Source organism: Lichenostomus cassidix, chromosome Z (assembly GCF_008360975.1).
Source record: "Lichenostomus cassidix isolate B80296 chromosome Z, HeHo_3.0, whole genome shotgun sequence".
Classification (NCBI taxonomy): domain Eukaryota; kingdom Metazoa; phylum Chordata; class Aves; order Passeriformes; family Meliphagidae; genus Lichenostomus; species Lichenostomus cassidix.
In genome coordinates, this window is record NC_139511.1 from 36,625,641 (window position 1) to 36,647,177 (window position 21,537).

A 21,537-nucleotide genomic window follows, 5' to 3' on the forward strand; every position below is an offset into this window, starting at 1 on the left:
AATCATGTCAGCATTAATGAAATTTGTAACAGCAACACTGGAGTCATCCCCAGCATGTGTGAGGAGTAACTTAACTCGTATCATATGATGGCTTGAGAGATAAAAAGCAGACTTTTGAAGTGCTTTGTTGTTGGGGGTTTTTTTGTTAGCTTCTTTTTCTTTTTTTTTTTTTTTTCCATTTATTGGTTTTTATCTTTGCTTTTTTTCCTTCTTCTCTTCCCCCCCATTTTTTTTAAAGTAAAAATGAAGAACCTGTGTTATCTAATTCTCAGTGTAACAGAAATGGTTGAGATGGTCATATTGTTTCTACATTTTCCTAAAGTCATTGGTGCTAGAGAGATATTGATATCAGTTAAATTTTTTCATTGGGATGTGATGGTGTTCTGTATGATGTCCTTTTGTTGTACAGTATAACTGGGGAGAAGGATAAATGTAGAGTGTCCACCTGGGTGTTGGGAAGGGAGATGGTAGGGTGCAGGCTGACCTAGACAGGCACAACAGCTGCTCCATGTGTGCTGCACAGATGAAGAAATGTGTATTCAGTAAATGCTGTGCAAGAAAACCTAGGCAGACACAGCATGCAATTTCTGACTGCCTGTAGTCCAGTGCTGGCACAGATAATGTCTAGTTAGATGATTAATATGATATTTTTTATTGAGCTGCTGCACAGCCCACTGAATGACCATGTAATCTCTTTAAGATGCTGATTGTTAACCGCTGTGTTCTCGCTCTTGTAAGCTCACCATTTGTCAACAGATTTTTTTTTGGTAGCTCAGTTTCATTCACTTTCTATGATGGCTTTATTTTGCATTACCTTTTTATAATGTAATCCTGGTGGATTTATGAGAGCCATCCTTAGCATCATTACAGTATCAGATACATCATATTCATGATGGGTAATATCTCACAGCCAATAGTACATTCAGAGATAAACCATGTAAACTAATAGCAATTCTGACTCTACAAGCAGAAGGCATTTTGAAAGTTTAAAGAACTGGACATTCCAAGCAGTCCCATTTCTGGTACTGACTAAACTTGGACTTCCAGAAGGTGTTTTGCACTTTCTCCCAGCAATTGGTTTTGCCTGTCAGGCTGAGAGAATGATAATTCTGAGGAAGGTGCTGTCTTCCCTGCTCTTCTGTCAGGATGCTGACTAAAACTGTGTGCAGAAAAACTATATTCTGTTGCTGACAAAGAGCAGCACAGACAAGCTCAAACATCTGAGAGAACATGAAGACAGAACTCCCTAGAGTGCAACAGGAAGCTTTAAATCAAAAGGCCATTATTTTTCTGTGCCCAGTAAGAGGCAGGATAGTCTTCATATCTGCCAGAGAACTTCAACTCTTTATATCAGTTTCTTTATAGGAGGTTTCAATCCTGTGTGAGTAGTATTTAGCTGCTGGGTTTTTTTCTCATGAAGTCTATGTTCCTTTATCAGTAAAACCAGAAATTTTCATTGGTGTCATTAGCTGCTGCTTTCTGCTCTGTGACAGGTGTGAGTGCTTGTGATCCTGGTACCCAGTTAGGATGGGGAGGCAGAACTGTGTCTCTCTGATTTATTTGTGTACCACTGTGATGGGCTGAAACTAGCTTCATTGCTTGGTGCTTGAGTAACCCTTGTGTGCATGTGTTACAGGGATGCACATGGGAACAGCACAAGAAGAGACTGTGAGGAAGTGGAGTGGAAGAAAGCTCTTAACACTGTCAAAGCTGAGGGAGGTGGGCTGTGCAGGGTGTCATGGAGAGAGGTGTGAAGTCCCTTTCTGGTTCCCATTGTGGCAGAGAGAGGGTGCTGAAGGGTGAGAAGGCAGGGTGGATGGGGAATGTCTGTTCTCCTTGTAAGTCTGGCATCTTTCTCTGTAAACTGCTGCTTTTTGGGCTGGTTGGTAAAGGTTGAGTCCCAGGCAAACAGATTGGGATATTATTCTCAGTCTTTGTATATGGTCACTGGGTTATAAGGGGTTTTTATCTCCTATACCTCCTGTTGTAGGGATAACAGGTATTGAAAATTGCAGAAGTTGCCTGCCTTGGCTGTTGCTCAGGATGTAAAGTAAGCACTGAAAGGGGCACTAATTCATACACCTGATTTATCAAAAACATCAGTGTCTTTTGGAGAAATGAAATGAAACATTTTTTGTGTGAGATGTCGCTGACTATTTGAGGTATGATTCTATTGCTTTGAGTTGTCACTGCCAAAAGGTTGGGCTGGGATGCTCTAATGCTGCACTTTCACAATCCTGAAAAAAAATTTCAAAGGTGGTGTTGCTCAAACAAAGCAGAAGCATGTCTGCCCCTCAGGTGCTCAAATGGAAACACCTTAAAGCCCACAGTCTTCAGAAGGGAGGTTCTCCAGAAAATTTTGCTCTGTTCATGTACCTAAAGCCTGTACCAGAAGAACTTAGGCTCCAAAACTGGTAGGTATTTATGGAAAACTTGGCTTTGGTTTCTCAAAGTCGGTCCTGCACTTTGGTAGGCAAACATTTTTATCCCAAATTTTTGTCTCTCAGGAATGTTCTTTTTTAGAGAGAGCTTGCTGTCTTCTCAGCTACTGGTTGTATGGTTGTGCACAAGGTAACTATTGAATGGTTAATAGAGGTAGTGTTCATATCCAAGAAAAACAAAAAAACCTCAGGCTATGTGATGCAATTCCAGTAACCTGAAATGAAACATTGTAAGATACTCTGAAAAATAAATATTTCATGCCTTTAGAGCCACTAGACAGTAAATTAATAAGCAGTGATTTTTGGCTGTCACTCATGGCTTGATTTAGCATTGATTTCTAAGTGTGACAGGGTCAGATTTACTCCTCAGACTGCTTAGTGTGGAACGGACTGCACAGACAGGGTTCCAAACTTCTTTGTAAGTACGTTAATGTAATGCCACGTAAATTCTGAATGCTGGTTGTGAGAAAGGTAATGGAAAGGAAAGGAAGAGAAAGGAATGTGAGTAAGACTGACATTCTGAGTGGAAATCAGCATAAGAGCTGAATGACACAGGAACTTCAAAATGGGTGCTAAGTTAGTGGAAGAAAATGTGTCAAAAATGGTGCCAATGAAAACATATACAATTTCATTCTTACATCTCTGGAGGGTGCATCAAGTGTTATGCACCGGTGTTAGTGCAAATGTACTCTAGAGACAAGCAATTCTGGTTTCCTGGGTGCTTTTCACTTAAAATGTATTGAAGCATTTTAACGTGTGATGACTGAAACACTAGGACTGCGATGCCAGTGCTGGGTAATGGGATCTAGGGCCTTTCACCTGTAGGTCATGGGTTCACGTCTGCCTCAAGTTAAGGATGACTAAAACTTGTTACCACCTGACAGCTGTTCATTGCTCTTGGGGGAGGGAGACACAGTGGTCCTTACATGGCTCTTAGCAAGCCAACATCCATAGTGGCAATTACTGGTATCTTCAAGGCCTTCGAAAGGGCAAAGGATTACCTTGACCAGCTTCTGTTCCAGTTGGTGAGGAGGCTCAGGAGGAGCAGCAGTGTGTTTCATGGTATGGGATGCTTACTTGCCCAAGGCAGATCTCAAGTGTTCTGGCAAAGAGCTAAGAGGGAAGCCTACAGATCTCAGAGAGTGTGGGGAGGAGGAAGACCCTTTCCTCTTCTCTGGAAAAAACAGCTTTTTAACAAGGCCTAATACTCAGCAATAGAGATGCTGTCAGTTACACTGTTTCATGTTGAACAGTGGCCTTCAAACATGTAATTTAGAATTAGAAATCGATACATTAAGTGAGAAATAATGCCAGGACGCTGCTGTGATTTCTTTTCCTTTAAAAAAATGTGGCTAAATCATACAGATGGCATGGTATCTCATTTTTAGTAGGCAGATACCCATGGCACTGCTTGAAGGGTCGTGTACAAGCCCTTGCTCTGTGTTACTGACAGACATTACGTTGACCTGTTATTTAAATAATCTTTGGATTATGGGAAATTGTGCCACTAACTCAGCCATCTAGGTACTTAATCATAAGGAATAATGTAATAAAGGACTAGAATGCCATCAAGTGGCTTTTAGTATAACAAAAAAGGAGAGTGATATGTGGATTTTGTTATTAAAATATTTAAAGGGAAATGGCTCTATCTTTGATATGAAATAGAACTGGAAGAATTTTTACTATATGCCATACATACAATTTCTGTAAGTAGCATTTTGAGTGTAAAATGTTGTTCTCACCAAGTAGAAGAAAACAGAGTCCATAGAAGAAAACCACAAAACACCAGCATTTTATTAATTGATCATATTTTCCATTATATTACTTGTTCTATAGTGTAGAAATCCTACTATGACTATAATTTTTTTTCTTAAAATTGTAAGGAATGACTTTCTGAAGCATATGTGAGTCTTGAAAGTAGTGTCTTATATATCCAGCACAATGAGGCCAGAGGCTTCAGGTACATTTCAGGGACATTTTAGTGGTTTCTCTCTTACGTTTTTGCACCACTTGTGAATAATCTGGGGGAAAAAATAAAGCAACAAGAGGCTTGATTTTAAAATAATGCATGTTCAGCTAATTGTATTGATTGTGGAGGTTTAAGATATTGTGAGCATAGCAGTGATCTTTGCAAACTTTTAACTGAAATAAATTGAAGCATAACTGGTAAAAACTTCCCCTTTTTGGGTTTTTTCCTTACCTTTGGCTCTCTTTTACTTCTGATATGTTGAAAGGCCACTGATGTATCCACTTGCTTCTGGTCTGTCCATATATTTTAACATAATCTGGCTTTGCAGAGGAAAATTCTGTCAATGTACATGTATTATTTTTTTGTACCTGACTGCTGTGTTGTATAAACTGTTTGCATTTGCCTGTGGGGTTATCTTTACTATGTTTGGCTAAAGAAATGTAGATAATGGACCCATCAAAGGAATGGTTAAATGCCTTAAGAAGAATGTGAAACAGATCTGCTGGTGGGTTCTGGAATCTGGCCCAGCTTCTTGGGTGGTTTTGCTATTCCTGGTTTAAATGTTAGGAGGGGAAAAAACAGCTTCTGTTCTGATGACTGACTTGCATGATGCAATTTTGATTAGCTAGATCTGCCTTGTTCAGTGAAGTTAATGTGGTTTGACAGGACCTTGATTAGGAAGCGATCATCTCTGTTGATAGTAAACAGTTGGTCACTTTCAGCAGAGATGGGAATGACGCCCTTTGTCTTGCATGAAGTATGTTTTGTTGGTTTGAGTTCTGGTTAAATTCAAAAGGAAAGTGTGGGTGCAGTGGGAGAGAATGTAGTACCAGGAGTAGAAGTTTATGGTAGACTCTACAATCCTCATAATATTGGGGATTTATTGTCTTGACTGCCATTGAGACACAAAAGAGGGAGAGAGTAATTTTGTCTCTGAAGCACCTGCAGTGTAAAGGGTCGTGAAAGAAAGGTCTGGTTACAAGACATACAGATTAGGATAACTCTGCTCCCTGATTTCCCATACTCCTGTAAGATGAAGCAAAATTCAAGTATCAAGGACTGCTGGTTGGTGTGGAAAGACAGCAGTGAGCTTGAATATGGGGCTGATGAATGAAAGTATTTTGAGAGTCTAAATCTTGATAAGAATTAATAGCTTTTTTGTTACCATGCAACTGCAGTCTCAGTGATAGTATGTCCTGTCCTGTCACTGTACTTAGACTGATGTTAAAAAGTTCTAAAGGGACTCTAGGTAAAGGAATTGTACTTTGATTTTTCTGTTTTGTTTTGTTTTGCTTACTGTGTGCTGGTCTCTGTTCTGTGGTATAAAGGAGGTAATCCCACGTGTGACAAGCTGAAAAAATGGAGTGTGTTGTGGAAACACTTATTTCTTCAAAGAATTCTTGAACAAGAAATTAAGCAATGCTTCGTGCCAGAATGTCTGTATGGTTTAATTGTTGAGGGTCTCATTCTGACAGCTTTATGCATGCAGGGGCCCAGCTTCTTGCCTGGTGGTCGTTTTAGCCCCAGGGGTGTTACTGGTGGGTTGAGGGCCCAAGTGATTGAAAAAGTATGTCTCTGTTGAGGCTTGGGAATCTCATCTCCCACTCTGCCACCTGGTTATGGATCAGTCTTCCATTATATGGCCTAGGAAGAAATAAATATATGTGCTTAATTTCTGTTCACGCTGTTGCAGAACTAAACTTTGGCAGTAATTCAGATCACCAGTGTCAAGCTTGCTAGGACTCAGAAAAATGTAACAAATTAGGCCAGATCTGTAGCTTGGGCTTACATTCTTGTCTTCCTCATCTGGATGTGGTCTTGATTCAGCTAATGGGCTGAATTAATTGACATCACCTCCCACATGCATTGGCTAGAGAGACTACAGGGGAGGTTACATAAAGTATATGAACTCTAGCTGACTGAGGTTTTTGTAGAAGGGAAGACAGTTTCCCATTCTTACGCAATGTTTTCTGGCAAGGCAAATTTTGTATGGCTCCCTCTAGAGCCTGTCGACTCTGCAGTCTCCTTCTGCCTCTTTTCTTTGTTCCTTTTCTTTTTTTTCTTTTTTTCCCACCATGTTTTTTATATGGAACACACTGTTCTGCTCGTGTGGGTTTAGAAACAGATGTTGCACATGAACAATCTCCTGCATCACAGCATGTTAAGCCAGGTACTGGGCCACTGGGGTAAATTAGCTGTAGACAGACCTTTCTGCTGCACTCAAACTACATCTCTTTATATGAACTTGGCATTTTTTCCTTTTTTTTATTTAAGCTGAAATAAATATTTCTGCTTACTTTTTCCCTCATTTTTTTTTAAACCAAAGAGAAACATTTGCCTTCTATCTTTGCCAAATTATTTAGTAGAACAGTGTAAATTAAAGTCATTTATCTTGAAATGTTTACACAAGTGTAAGAAATTGTAACACTGTGTTTTGTCTGGTTTGCCAGGTAAAGGTTTTTCTTTTTTCTTTCTCTTTTTTAATTTTTACATGTGGGATATTGGTTATAGTGTAGAAAAAATAGAAGCTCCAGTTTATGGGTCAATGTTTCAGTACAGTAGCAATAAAGGTATTGTTATAAGGCATGTGGGTTTTGTTTCAGAGACACTAAAAGCTGCTACTAGTTTTAGAGTTTGCACTGTGATCAGTTTGAGAAGGAATATGCCCTGCACACAGACAAGGTTTTCTGCCTGGAGAGTGCTCATCAAGGGAATGCAGAATAAGCAGGTACTGGCTAATACAAAGTTCTTAATATTTATCCATCAGTTGGTGGACGAGTGAGTCGGGAGTTAAATTACACGCGGCAGAAGATTGGAGAAGAAGCCATGTTCAACCCCCAGCTCATGATCCAGACTCCACAGGAAGATGGTGCTAATGTACTAACAACAGAAGCACTCCGACAGCACCTTGACTCAGCGCTTCAGGCCAGCAGAGTACATGTCTATATGTACAACAGGTGAGGGGAAAATCAAAAGTTTACTTGATCATCTCTAGCAGCTGAAAAATGGACCCATGCTTTTCTCAATGTGTTTTTAAATGGTTAGCATTTCTGAGCCTTTCTTTCAGGGCTGTGTTTTGATTTGAGTGTCACTGGTTTCTGATGGCTTGACATTGTAGCATGATAGCAGTGATAAATTGTCATTTAACTAGTAAGATGGGGTAAGTGATGTTGGAAGAGGTTTTGAGAGAATACCTATTCGAGCCATGCTACAGCATGCAGCATTTCTTTTGGTAAAGGTGTGATGTCTGTCTTCTTAAACAAAGAACCTTACGGATGGGATTCCTAACATTGGAAATCGTTCTATATTAGAGTTGAATTCACTTGCTGATATCATAATAAGGTACATAATGACTGTGAACAGTGGCACAGGTAAGTGTTCTTCCTATAGTTGGGATGTAAAGGGAAAGGCAGATGTGTTGGAAATGTCAGCAGGTGGAATAAGAGCTGTTTAATAACACAGAAAACGGAGTTTGCCTTTAAGAGTGTTTGTGGACCTGTACTGAGGGCTGGGAGTTGTGTATTGTCCAACAGAAAAATAATAATGGTTCACCTGAGGAAAGTACCAGCACTGGGCTAGGATGTCTTCCTGAAAAATGGTGGAACAGGGTTACTGCTCACACAGTGATGTGCCTAGGAGTGCTGCCTGTGAGTCACAAAGCTCCCTGTCTTTCAGCAGATCTTTTCAGCACACCCAGTGGTTCCTCCATGACCTAATGCTAAAGCTCCAATTATCTTTTATGCAGCTCCTCCCCATCTAAAACATTAGAAGCCATGGCAGTGGAAGTCATAATATGGCTGAAATAGGAAGGCAGAAATCTTAATGGTTTATTTTCTTCTCCATGTGTGGGTCCGCTGGGTATATTCAACTCCTCTGTGCCAGAGGTGGCTTTTCTCTTACTTGTATCATTGAGTGATATAAGTCACAAGCAGTCTCATTTATACAAGATGTATTTTTGTCCCATTAACATGTGTTGAGTATCCTATACATGCAAAAGCACCTCCCTTATTTTTAGTAAGTTTCACAGAGAATATGAAAACAACTGAAACAAAGGTCTACTTTGTAATGACAGAAAGATCTTTGCTTTTTTGCTTTTGTGAGGTCTAGTATGTCTTTTTTAAGTAATATTTGCCTTAGTCAGTGATTTGCTGCTTGAGGCCAGCATGTGTATATGAGTTGCAGTTTTAAGTGTCTATTGCATTTTCAAAATAACTTCTTAGTAATTGTGCAAGAAGAAAATATTTGTCTGTCATATTTCTTACAGACAGTGGAAATTGGAACATTTGTGTTACAAATCAGGAGAACTCATCACAGAAGCAGGTTACATGGACCAGGTATGTTCAGTAGGCATTTAGTTACAAGGTTTGTGTATTTTTGTGATTCAGCTTGTGCTGCTTTGATTATATTCTAGTGTGACTGTGTTTTTCCCCTTTCTGATTTTGACAGATCATAGAATATCTTTATCCTTGCTTAATTATCACTCCTTTGGACTGCTTCTGGGAGGGAGCAAAGCTACAGTCAGGAACTGCCTATCTATTGTAAGCATGGTTTTTATAACTTTCTGGTCTGACTGTTTTGAATTGTATAACTGTGTACAGCTTTTCAGTTGCATTTCCATTGTTTATTCAGATTCTGATACATGAAGAAAAAGAAAATATAAAGTGTAGTAACTCTGCATTAGAAATATGCATGGATTTTATTTTCATTTAACACAAGTTTTGCCTGTTCCTGCGATATTATTTGTAAACTTCAATTTAAATCCTCTGTTATTTTCCCTATACTGTTAGCATGCAAATTAAAACTAAAACTCTGAATTGAAGTTTCAAGAATTTTACGCTTTCCTTTTTTTTTCCGAAACAAACTTCTTTCTGATGGATTTCTCCCTCGCCCCCCACCCCCCCCCATAAAATACAAAACCATTGATTGGGTGGGAATTTTAAACCTAAGAAAATGTCTTGGGTAATTTCCAAGTCTTCCTAAGGAATAAAGAACAAATCCTTTGCTTCAGAGATCATTAAAGAAACCATATAGTATCTTTTATGGGTGGTTTCTCACAGTTTACAAGTGTGATATTAGATGCCCTTAATTCTTTAAAGAGTTAATTGTTAATCTGTGCAGGAATTTTCTGTTAATTATGCAAGAGTTAGCATTTGAGTTATTGTTTCTGTCCTGGTTTGCATGTCTCTGCAAAAGCAATTTGCAATGGCCATCTCCTAACCTTTAGTGTACAGTTTTAGATGGGGAAATAAGGGGGTTTGTGTTTTCTGGTTGGGAGATTCGGAATAATGACTTAAGCCTGGTTAAGCAGATACAGTGTGGTTTGAACCACAGAATAAGGCAGTCAAAAGCCTTTCTAGTCTGTCAACATCACAAATTCAGAAGTGGGGGGTGGGAGATGTGACAGTGATAGTGGTGACAGCCATGATAGCAGGCTGGCTTGATGGTTGATAGTCAAGCTGCCAGGGCATTTGAAGGAGCATAGTATTGTTATAGATAAACAAAGATCAGTTATATTGATTGATTACATTTGCAAGATGATTATTAGACTGGCAAGAAGTAATCTGATACTATGAGAAAGGCTTTCTTTCCTCAGCCTCCTCTCTTCTGTTCCTCTCCCCTCCCCCCTAACTCTTTGAAGCAGCAGTTGGCTGCTTTTTTGTTATTTAGGTTCTTGATAATTTGTTTTGTTTTCTTTGTAAGTGAAAGTATTTTTAAGATACGATAACTTTGTAAGAACTGAGTTTTTTTGTTAAAATTACAACTGGGCTGCAAGAAAAGTACATAAACAAATCTAATTGAAACATGGCTTACATTTTATGAAACAGCCTTACCAGAAAAGGTTTTAACGTGTAACAGAAAATAACCCCGTTCTTTGTTCAAATATTAATTTTAAAGTATGTTTATTTCAGAACTTCTTTTGTCTTTTTTTCTATGTGTCTTTTTCTCCTGGTTGCTCTTGCAGAGGGAAGCCTCCTTTGCAGTGGATCAACTTTGACCCCTTAGAATTCTTGGAAGAGTTAAAGAAAATAAACTACCAAGTGGAGAGCTGGGAAGAAATGCTGAATAAAGCGGAGGTTGGTCATGGTTATATGGATCGACCCTGCCTGAATCCTGCTGATCCCGATTGCCCAATCACAGCTCCCAATAAAAATTCCACCAAAGTAAGTTTGCTTGTCCTTGTGCATGTCTTTTCAAGGGAGTCTGGGGGGTGGGGAGGGGTGGGGAGGAAGGTCAAACAGAATAGAAGAAAGTACCATTTTCTTCCAAGCCATATATAATTTGTATTCTTGCATGTTGTCATTTTTCTGTTCCTGCTACCTGCTGTTAGCTCACAGTCATGGATTTTGCCTCGTTGTGTGATGCAGTGCTTAATCCTGTGCATTTAGAGTGAAAGTACAGTTGTCACTGCTGTGTGGCTGTGGCACGGCAGTGATGTGGCATTTCAGCAGACTGGTGCCTCAGACAGACAATAGCCACTGCTGGAACACAGCTGCCGCTGCACACCCAGACCACGCAGCAAGGCCTTTCCTCAAGCACTGCCAGTTTAGTTGATTTTTTGACAAATTCAAAGTCTTGGGCCTTGAATTTATATATCCCTTTATCAGTCAGATCAGACTTTGGAGAAATTGCCCTCTGGTCAACAAGCATCTGGGTGATTTCTTCATCTTGATTTGTTGAACACATTTCTTCTAGAAGGCTACCCTGATGGTCTTCAATATCCATGATTCTAGTTTGAGGGTATGAGTTTAAGGTATAAGTTTGTCTAAAGTTATGAAACTTATTAATTGTTTCTTTATAATTTTTTCTAGCCTCTTGATGTCGCCCTTGTTTTGAGTGGTGGATGCTATGGACTATCAAGAAAATACATGCATTGGCAGGAGGAGCTGATTATAGGTGGTACAGTCAAGAATAGTTCCGGTAAACTTGTCAGGTAAAAAAATATTTAAAGAAAATGTCGATTTTGATTTGTTAAAGTTCATTTTTTGGGGCACAGTAGGAGGATGATGCAAAATCCACTGCTCTTCATGTGTATTATAAATTTCACTTTAGGGTGACACATCTCAAGGAAGCAGAATTTAAGAGTGCTTTAAACAGTTGTTTAAACTTAAGCAGTTTTTTAAACTTAAGGTGGTGTCATCATTTCTTGCTTCTAACCTCAGAATGACAGTGTACGTTGCTCAGAAAGAAAGCCTCTTAGTGGTAGCTCTGTTGTTTAGAATGTATGTATAAAGCATTGAACAGTATGTAAAGCACTGAATACCTTTGATCATGTTTTGAAATATGATCAAAGGAAAAAGGAAAAAAAATAAGTTGAGTAATGTGCTCACTCATTTGACTTCCCTCAGAATTCCAAAATATCCACTGAATGTTTTATTCAGGGTCAATACAGAGGATAGTCTATTTTTATGTCCCTGTGTTGTTAATACAGCTTTGAGTGGTAAAACAAACCCCTTTGTTTCAGACTTCTGAACAAAGACATGGAACACTGGACTTTAGAGGGGGGAACAAAACTGTAATTTAACAGTTCTGAAAAATGTGGGCCATACGAAACAAAATGAAACAATTCTTCCAGAGAACTTTTAACCTGTTTAGTGTTCACACAGTACATTGATAAGTTTCTTAATAAATAGCCAAATAAGGTACTTCTAGTGAAAAATAAAATAGTTTGTTCTAGTTAATGAGAGCTTCTGAAATTGTTGGATACAGCTGCATAATGTAGAAATTCAGGATGGGTGGTGATTGCCCTTGTGTACTCCACACAGCTTATTAGGCGTGAGGAGATTAAACTACCACTTCTCTCCAAGGGATGAAAAAGACCAAGATCTTCAAATGACATTTTGCCAACTGCATTTACAAGACCTCGTAGAAATAACTGCTCCTGTGACATCCTCACAGCAATCTGTCTTATCAAGCATGATCTTTACAACAGATTGTAGGGCTATATTCTTTTCTCCTGAAACTGATCCTATTGAAAATAATGTCAATAACTTCAGTGAAACCAGATTTAGCCTCAATACTTGCATGGAGCAGTACAGCTGCACCAGATATACAGTAGAATAATTATACTCTGTTCAATTTTAAGACAAGCATGTGCCCTATAAAATCAAGAACTCAAGCAAGCTCCTGTTAGAATTGCATTTGGGACTTCATGCCATGAAAATATTTTCCTGCAAATGCTCAGTTTATGCCTCTTTCTCCTCTCTCTTCTTTCCATGTCACAGTGCCCAGGCTTTGCAAACCATGTTTCAGTTAATGACCCCTAAGCAGATGTATGAGCATTTCAAGGGGTATGAATATGTCTCACATATCAACTGGAACGAGGATAAGGCAGCAGCAATTCTGGAAGCTTGGCAGAGGATGTATGTTGAGGTAAAATTGAAAATACCTTAGATACTATACTGTGAAGTCCTGCTAACATCTACTGCCTTCTGTCACAGTCTTTTTATGGTATTTCTTTAAGGAAGATGCTTAAACCAGAACTGAGTCATTGCCTCCCCGTTTTTAAGAGTTCTTTTGAGTATTTGTTGGTTGGTTTTGGTTTTTTTTCCCAGTAAGAAGCTGCTTGGTTATTCCCATATGAAAACCTGTGGAGGTTTTACTCTTTGCTGTCTGGGACAATTTTGCTTTGTTGGGTCTGAGAATAAACCAAAGAGCTAATTGGAATTTTAAAGCTTTTGGTTGGCGTGGTTATTCTAAAGGTGTCTGGAAAACATTAGCCAGCCATGGGCTGCTCTCTCAGCAGCAGCCCAGGTGGGGAGGCTGTGTGACAATGCCTGGCCTCTGTGTCCCAAGCCCTGCCCTCCACTGTGCTATTTCTGACCTCTGCAAATGGCCAGGTGGGGAGGGGCAAAGAGATGGCTGGCCTGGGGTTAGATGCAAAACTGGTACTGCATCGTGGCGTTACAGGAAGGGATTCAAGTTAAATGTTTGTAATGAGCTGGGCTTGCAGTAGGATTTCCTGAAGTGTGCAGATTCTGTCTCATAATCAGCAGCTTGCCAAAAATAATCACTTTTGTGTAGCATCAGTGCAATGTCTGTCTAGAGCAACAGCTTTAGCAGGAATGCTAACACAATAGGAGTTGATTTCAGATGTGTGCTGTAGAAGATAGTAATGACTTCTTTTGACCAAATGACTAAAATAAAAGAAAAAAATCTTTATTTACACAAAGTTTTACTTTTCATAGGTTGTTCATCAAAGTGTTGCACAAAATTCTACTCAGAAGGTGCTCTCCTTTACTACGACCACCCTGGATGACATCTTGAAGTCATTTTCTGATGTCAGTGCTATCAGGGTAGCTAGTGGCTACTTGCTAATGGTAATAAATAAAATCTATTTAATTTTCTTTGGTACTAGGGCAAGGCTTAAAAATCTGCTTTATGGTTACCAGTTAGTAGTCTAGAACATTTTGCAAATATTTAAAATAAAAACTACAGTTTGTAAACTTTACCTCAGGCTTCTCACCTGTCCCGCTTTGTAACCTCTGTGGCATGTCTGTTCTGATTAAAAATGTATGTAAGGATCTGTTGGTTGGGTGGGGAGAGACAGCTGTTAGAGAAGGATCCATTCTAATACTTTGTTTTTTCCCCTCCAAACTCCCCTCCCTGCTTGTCTCTATAGCTTGCCTATGCCTGTTTAACGATGCTGCGGTGGGACTGTGCCAAGTCTCAGGGTGCTGTGGGACTGGCAGGAGTCTTGTTGGTTGCACTCTCAGTGGCTGCAGGATTGGGCCTGTGCTCATTGATTGGAATTTCCTTTAATGCTGCCACAACTCAGGTATTTAGAAGACACAAGTCTGCTGTTAAATAACAAATGCTCTGTTAATGAGTGAACGCAAGTCAATCTTTGAGAAGTAAAGTCCTGAAAAAATATTTTGGCTCCAGGTTTGTACTTGTGCCATTTTCCTATCTCATAGCTTATGCTGTGATAAATTAAATGATCATGCTGCCAAGTGATATTGAAGAAAAAAAAAGCAGGTATTATGTAGTCTGTGTAATTGCTAGATTCTGTGTTGTTTGATTTTCTGTGTCCCAATACAAGTGGAGGTATCCAGTTGTATCTCAGGAGCTGCAGATTTATTTTTACATCTGACTATAGCAGGATGTTCAAATTCTGAAAATATTTTCATGTAACTTAAATTATTATCAGATATTCTTTCTCTATCCAAAACCTTAATTACTTCTGGTGAGAATTTATACCTGTAAATGGTATACTTTAAGTTCCTCAGCTATATTCCAGAATAAAAGTTAATACCTATATTGCATCCTTTTCATTTTCATTTTACCCTTGGATTTGTGTAGAGTGTAATGTAAAAGTTGCTTTAATTAGCCATTTAATGGATAGCTGCATAGCAGATCATAAAACGACCTGTTTGGGTTTTGTTTTGTTTTGTTTCTTCCCCAAGGTTTTGCCTTTTCTTGCTCTTGGAGTTGGTGTAGATGATGTTTTCCTTCTGGCACATGCATTTAGTGAAACAGGACAGAATAAAAGAATTCCATTTGAGGTAATGACAAAAGGGGAGATTTGGGGGGAAATAAAACAAAAAGTTTCATGTAGAAACAGATTACCATATCCAGAATAAATCAGTATTTTTTTTCTGAATAGCTTTTCCCTGGGGTCTAGAACTTCTTATTTCGGTCAAAGTAGGAAATTATAGCAATACATGTGGTCCTAGGATGTTTTGGAATGTTCACATTCTTGGTATTTTGTTGATGTTGGTTTTGTTTTTTGTTTGTTTGTTTTATTTTATTTTTTGTTTTGGTAGTGCCTTAGGGTTTTTTTTGTCTTGGAATTTTAATTTATAAGCTGTTACCTAAAGACTAATTTCAATAATCCCAATTCTGCCCAAAATTTCAGTGAAAGTTAATGCAAATTTAGGACCAAACTCCAATAGGAATCATGATAATTAAATGATAGAATGATTTTAATGAAAGAACACACAAGAGATAAGGGGGAAAGAAAGAGAGGGAAGGCGGTTACTTTACTTATTTGTTGTGGCCCTAAAATTGAGTTATTTTTTATATTTTTCTCTTGTTTTTATTTTCTGAAGTTTATAATTGCCCATGACATTTCAAAGCATAACATATTGCTGATAGGAAGTCCAAGGTGTCAGCACTTTTATGCTCCTTTATTTTTATTAGTCTTTTTTAGTCTCAGTGCAAAGTTTGATATCCAAAGTACATCCCATTTAAATGTATATATATTTGCTGATTCTGTTTTGTATGAGTAGTCTTCCATGTGCTCTCTCCAGCTGATTTTGCCTGCAGGCAGTACAACCTCTACTATAGTCTCTGTATGCTTCATAATAACCTGTCCAGTTAGGAAAGGGTCATGTGTTTATCTTGATTTCTTGGTGGGTTTTGTGTGTGGTCCCTAGACTTTGCAATGTGATTTTTGTTTGTTTTGTTACATATTTTTTCAAGATGTGTAGCTATGTTATGCCTCTATCCTGTTAATACGTGGTTATTTCATCTAAAAAATGAGAACACCAAGTGATTCCACTTGTAGAAATTACATCCTTCTCAACTGCAGATGTATTTGATATAACATCAATACTCATTCAGTTTTGTGTTCTGATCCAGTAATGTTTTCTACCCTCAAAAAACTTGAGTGCTTCATGCATCATCTGTGTTCCTACAGAACAGCAGACTTAGTATATAGTTTATTCTCCTGCTCAACTGCAAATTTATATTCAGAATTTAATTGTGATTCTTTTTCACTGCTACTGTATTGTATCCGTAGGATGACCCCTTCATTTGCAGGACATCACCTTATTTCACTCAACTTTTAAGATACATCATTTGTTTTGCAGGACAGAACAGGTGAATGTTTGAAGCGAACAGGAGCAAGTGTAGCCCTTACATCTATCAGCAATGTTACTGCTTTCTTTATGGCTGCCTTAATTCCTATTCCTGCTTTAAGAGCATTTTCACTCCAAGTAAGTTTATATCCTGTTTTGTTAGCTCTTATGCATTGTGGAAGTCTGATGATGATACTTGTTAATGGTAGCACTGAAGCCTGATTTTGGTGCTGCTGCGGTTCGCTGAGCCAGTACATCACTGCAGTGTACCAAAGATCTGGGTAGTGACAGCTGCTGTCTGCCCTTGACTCTCCTGCCCCCTTTTCTCATGCATGGAGTCTCTCACATCCTGTTAGCAGGTGAAAGAATACCCTGCTCCACCCCAGCTGGGTGGAATGCAAAACTCAAGCTATATGTAACTCAGCAGAAACAAGTTTCCAGAAAGGTTGGAGTTCTAAAGTCAAAAGGAGTAGACTGCAGTGTAGTGTGTAATGTTCCTCAGTAGCAATTTAGTCCTTTCATTTGTGTTTGCCCAATTCACTGCTCTTAAAAACTACAATTAAAGTGTAATAACAGAAGCACATGTGATTGGTAATATTAATAATTAATGCAGCAGTGTTTACTGCCTTACTGCCAGTAATTTTAACAAATTTGGAGAAAACTTCAAGAACTTTGTGTTCCAGATGCTTAGAGAGAAAATGTGAATTTTATGTGCTGAACCATGCATCGCTTGCTTTCCCTTTCTCTGTCTTCTTATACTTGTTTGTGATAATATACCTTCAGAAATATTAAATATTTAGGATACTGGAGAAGGATTTCTTTTGAAAGTGAAGACTTTTTGAAGAAAGCTTTGGGAGTTTCTCCCCTGACACAATCAATTTATAGCACTGTAGAGCACTGTACTATTTCAATAGTTATTTTTCTTCTTCCCTAGCCTGGTTCTCCAATCATTTTTATTCTCATTGAGTCTTTGGCTACCCAGAGGAAGCAGGGCTGCAATTTTTCCTAATACATGTGGCAATTATTGCTGTTCTCAGAGATCCAAGTATGCCTGCATTAAACTGCATTAGATTGCAGTTATGTTTCCAATAAACATTAATAATTTGTTTATATTTCCTTCTCAGTAGGCAATTTGGTAGTGAATATAGAGAATGTAAAGGCCTCATTGGTTTTCTGTGTTGTTTAGCAGATGCTGGTGGCAACTAAACCTAGATATTTAGTCTTGAATGGTTAGCAGTGTTCAGCTCTGCTGATTTGCCAGAACCTAGATGTCAGTCCTTACTGATCATGTGATAGTGAATTGTTTTATTTATAGAATCACAGAATAGCTTGAGTTGTAACAGACCTTTTGAGGATCATCTAGCCCAACCCCATCCCCTACCCTACCTCCTGAGTGGGGACATCTTCAATGAGACTTCTCTGGGCAACTTGTTCCAGTGTTTTCCTACGCAAATTTAAAAAAACCCTTCTTCCTAATATCTAATAGAAACCTAGCCTCTTTCAGTTTGAAGCCATTCCCCTTGAGTTGTCACGACATGCCCTTGTGAAAAGCCACTCACCAGCCTCCCTGTAGCCCCATTTCAGATACCAGGAGGCTACTGTAAGGTCCCCCCAGAACTTTCTCTTCTCCAGGATGAGCAATCCAAATTCTCTCAGCCTTTCCTCACAGGAGAGGTGCTCCATCTCTCTGATTATCTTGGTGTCCCTCCTCTGGACTCACTCCAACAGGTTAATGTCCTTGCTGTGCTGGGACCCCAGAGCTGGATGCAGTGTTCCAGGTGGGTCTCACCAGAGCAGAGCAGAGGGGCAGAATCCCCTCCTGGCCCTGCTGCTCACACTGCTTTGGATGCAGCCCAGGACACGTTTGGCTCTCTGGGCTGTGAGTGCTCATTGCTGGGTCATGTCCAGCCTCTCACCCAGCAGCACCCCCAAGTCCTTCTCCTCAGGGCTGTTCTTGCACAGCCTGGGTTGGTACTGGGATATCAGGTACAAGTGCAGGTGCAGGACTGTGCACTTGGCTTTGCTGAACCTCATGAGGTTCCCATGGTAAAGACTAAGCTAGATGTGTGAAATACTTTTGGTAGTAAATCACTTCTTCTCCTGGAAGAAGTTATTTATGTCTTCTAAATCTGGGGCCCAGTTTCAAACATTTAACGTGTACCTTCAGCAGCTAACAGGGTACTGGAGGTCATCAGCATCTAGTTCCTGTGCTTTACAGCAGTTATGTCAGCCTAAATGCATTTCATAAAGAAGTACTCAACCGAGATTGGCCGCTTCATTGTGATCACACTGATGAGCTGTTGAGTGTGAGCCACTAATATTAGTTCTCTCTTATCTCATCAGATTTTGCTCTTTTATTTTTTTTCTGTTTTCACTCTTCAACATCAGAACATGACAGGTTGCCTTTGGAATATATGTGGAGACCGCAGCTGTAATTGATACTGTAATCAATTAACTTATATATGCCTTTCCTAAAGTAATTCATTTTTGCCTACTGCCATGCTATAGACAGAGTCACTGAAAGTTTAAAAACAGAGTCTGCATAGCAAAATGACAAACAAAAGTTTCCAGTGAGATTTCAACATATTATTGTATGAACATGTTGATATTATTCTGAATAAAAACACCAAAGTCTTTTTTAAGGCAGTGATTAATATGGAATTTATGTGTAGGAACCAAAATGAGTGTCCAGAAATTCATGTGTGAATTGCTCAAACTTTTCTCACTTGGTAATTTGTCTTTGCTGGAACATAGTAGCCCCTTATATGAATATAGGAGGTGAAACATTTGCAAAGAAGGGGTAGTGGGAAACCTATAATGAGTATTCATTGATGTCAGAGCAGCATATATGACTGATATGCTTATAAGTTAGCAACCAGTAAAATGAAATTCTTTGTTGTTAGAAAGGAACATCTATTAGTTGCTCTGCCCAGCTTCACCAATAAAATCAAAATCGGGTGGTATTTAATCATAGTACTCAAAATCAGAGAACCATGGCAGTTTTGGTGGGTGGTCTGTATTTGTATATGGATTTCTTTATTTACAGTCTCCTTCCTCTCTCTCCCTCTTACTCAGACTTGTTTAAACAAGAAGTCCTTGCTGTCTTTGATGGTCTGCTAGCAAAACTTTAAAAGCAATGAAATACTGCTGCATTTGCTTTTAACAGATACTACCATCATATCTAGATAGTGAATTTTTAACTAAGGGACTTAAAAAAAAAGGATTGCTCTTGACCTTGTTTTGCTCTTCATTTGGTTTTCTTAAGACATTACAGGCTAATTGTCAACCTTTCCATAATTTGAGGCTGAGTATTGGTGAAATAACCTGGCTGCTGTGGGACAATAAATGGTTTCCTGCATCTGCAAGCCAAACTCCTACTTAGAAACCCAGGTTTTGTACATCAGTGCCTTCTCCTGTCTCAGCTTCTGTGATCTTCTGCCAGCTAAAGCAGTTCATTGATGAGTTGTTCATTTACTTTATGGAACTCAAACACTGCAAGTCTGATGCTGTCTTAGGAATTTGCTAGGGTTAGCTCCTTCCAAAATGTAAAAACTTGAATTTAGTTCTTTTCAAAGTGAAATCTTTAAAGTTAATTGCATGCACAAGTAGGGACTATTCTATTTTTTTTCATTTGTTGATCTTATTAGTCCCCTATTTAAGCAGTTTTAGGGCTTTGAGATTGCTGAATATGACCCAAATACTCAGTCACAAGAGTCATTCTGTAAAAGTACTCAGGACTTTGAAGAAGTAAGTCCTGAATTTTCAGATGTGTTTAATTTCTTTAAGTTGTGGTGAAGGAAGAGGTTATCAGAGAAATCCACTGAAAGTTTCGAAGTTTACAGTAGGAATGTCTTAAACATAGCCCTTCATTTTGAGTATGAATGAAGGCAAGGCTGAGTGTAACTACCTCTGGGCTCTATTATTTCCTAAGACAGATTATTCAGACACTGTCACACAGTATATTCTGCCCAGGAAAGACAAGGTAAAAAAAATTGTCAAACTTTTCTTTCTTGTGTCAGAAACTTCCTTCCCTAACAGCACAGGAATAGTGTGCATCCACTAATGAGCTGGGGTGGAACTTCTCCCAATAAGTATTAGCAGTAACTTTTTCTCTCACCGTAATAATGACAAGTTTTTTTCCTAAATGTAGAAGTCCATTACCACGTGACAGTGGCAAGTTTCTGGAGAGAAAGAATGTATGTTTTTAAGCTTATTCCATTATCTTACTCTGCTGAAGTGGTTTGTCCCCCACCTTTATCCACATCATTTACCTTTCCCTGCCCCTGACATGAGAATTTATCAAGCAAAATTGAAGCCTAAGGGAAAAGAGGGCGGGGGGCAAGGATCTGAGCCTGTACCATGTCAGGAGGGAACTGCAGACAGAGAACAGTAGGGTGGAAGTTTCCCTAACAGACCTCCTCATCTGTTCATCACCTCTGGCTATACAGCACACCCGGTCTCCTTGGGTGGGCTGCCAGGAATGGCACATAGCAGCACATACTTCAGCGGGGCCCCAGCACATACCTACCAGCCTGGCTCCCTGCTCCCTTGCTGTCTCCAGCACAGACTGCCATTCTTCTGTCTCTGTTAACAGTTGCAGCAGCAATAATATTTTTAGGCTGTGCATTATGAAAAGATGCAAAAACCGTAGCGCGTTTTTCAGGAAGTGACCAACATTTTTTTTTCTGATTAATGGAATTTTTTTACCACTCTCTGATCTCATTTTGCTGAATGCCTTCATTTTACAGCCTTCAGTAGGTCCCATTTTATTCCTTCTAGACTAATCATACCTTTGTTGATTTCCCAAGGACAAGGTCTGAGGCCTTTTCCTCTCCCATTTGACCACTGGTCACTGAAGGTGTGAGAGAAGATGACCTGTTCCCAGAAATCCTAAGTATGCTTTCAGCCCAGGTGCTGCCTGTACTGTGGAAGCTCTGCTGCCACAGTTCCCTGTTGCTTTTACAGATTGTGCCTGTTGTCACGGTCTCAGTTCTCATATATTCCCTTTCCACAAAGCTGTGTGTATGAACGGCATTGGGAGGGAAGCAGTGGCAGATGCATCAGGTCACAGACTGAGTCACTCCTCAGCAATTCTTTCTTCCCTTTCCTAATCAAGTCACAGGATGAGTTTTTTTTGATGGGACAACAATTCTTACAAGAACAACATTTCCTGTATTTAATATATAGGAAGTGCAATATTAAGCTCTAGGAATCTTACTTAAATTCAAATCAGAACAGAGGTTGCTTTGAAATATTTTACTTGCTGGGTGGTTAGTTCATCAACACCGGGATGGCACAGTGGAAAATCTAGTTGTTTGAAAAGGAGATT

The 21,537-nt window shown here is 39.2% G+C and overlaps 1 protein-coding gene across 3 annotated transcripts in view; it reads left to right on the forward strand.

Moving 5' to 3' along the window:
• The window catches only part of PTCH1 (patched 1), a 68,200-nt gene that overhangs the window by 17,294 nt on the left and 29,369 nt on the right, over window positions 1-21,537 (forward strand). For 2 of the 3 annotated variants that reach the window (XR_014847054.1, XM_085043487.1), the window contains exons 3-12: window positions 7,178-7,367; window positions 8,675-8,744; window positions 8,857-8,948; window positions 10,373-10,571; window positions 11,220-11,341; window positions 12,633-12,780; window positions 13,596-13,727; window positions 14,030-14,185; window positions 14,814-14,912; window positions 16,221-16,346. Coding sequence is in view for 2 of the 3 variants with exons in the window: in XM_085043487.1 (XP_084899613.1) it covers window positions 7,178-7,367; window positions 8,675-8,744; window positions 8,857-8,948; window positions 10,373-10,571; window positions 11,220-11,341; window positions 12,633-12,780; window positions 13,596-13,727; window positions 14,030-14,185; window positions 14,814-14,912; window positions 16,221-16,346 (1,334 nt within the window). In the remaining variant the exon portion in view is untranslated. Of the gene's footprint in view, window positions 1-2,297; window positions 2,415-7,177; window positions 7,368-8,674; window positions 8,745-8,856; window positions 8,949-10,372; window positions 10,572-11,219; window positions 11,342-12,632; window positions 12,781-13,595; window positions 13,728-14,029; window positions 14,186-14,813; window positions 14,913-16,220; window positions 16,347-21,537 lie in introns of those variants that run through there. The other variant, XM_085043488.1, reaches the window with a different exon arrangement.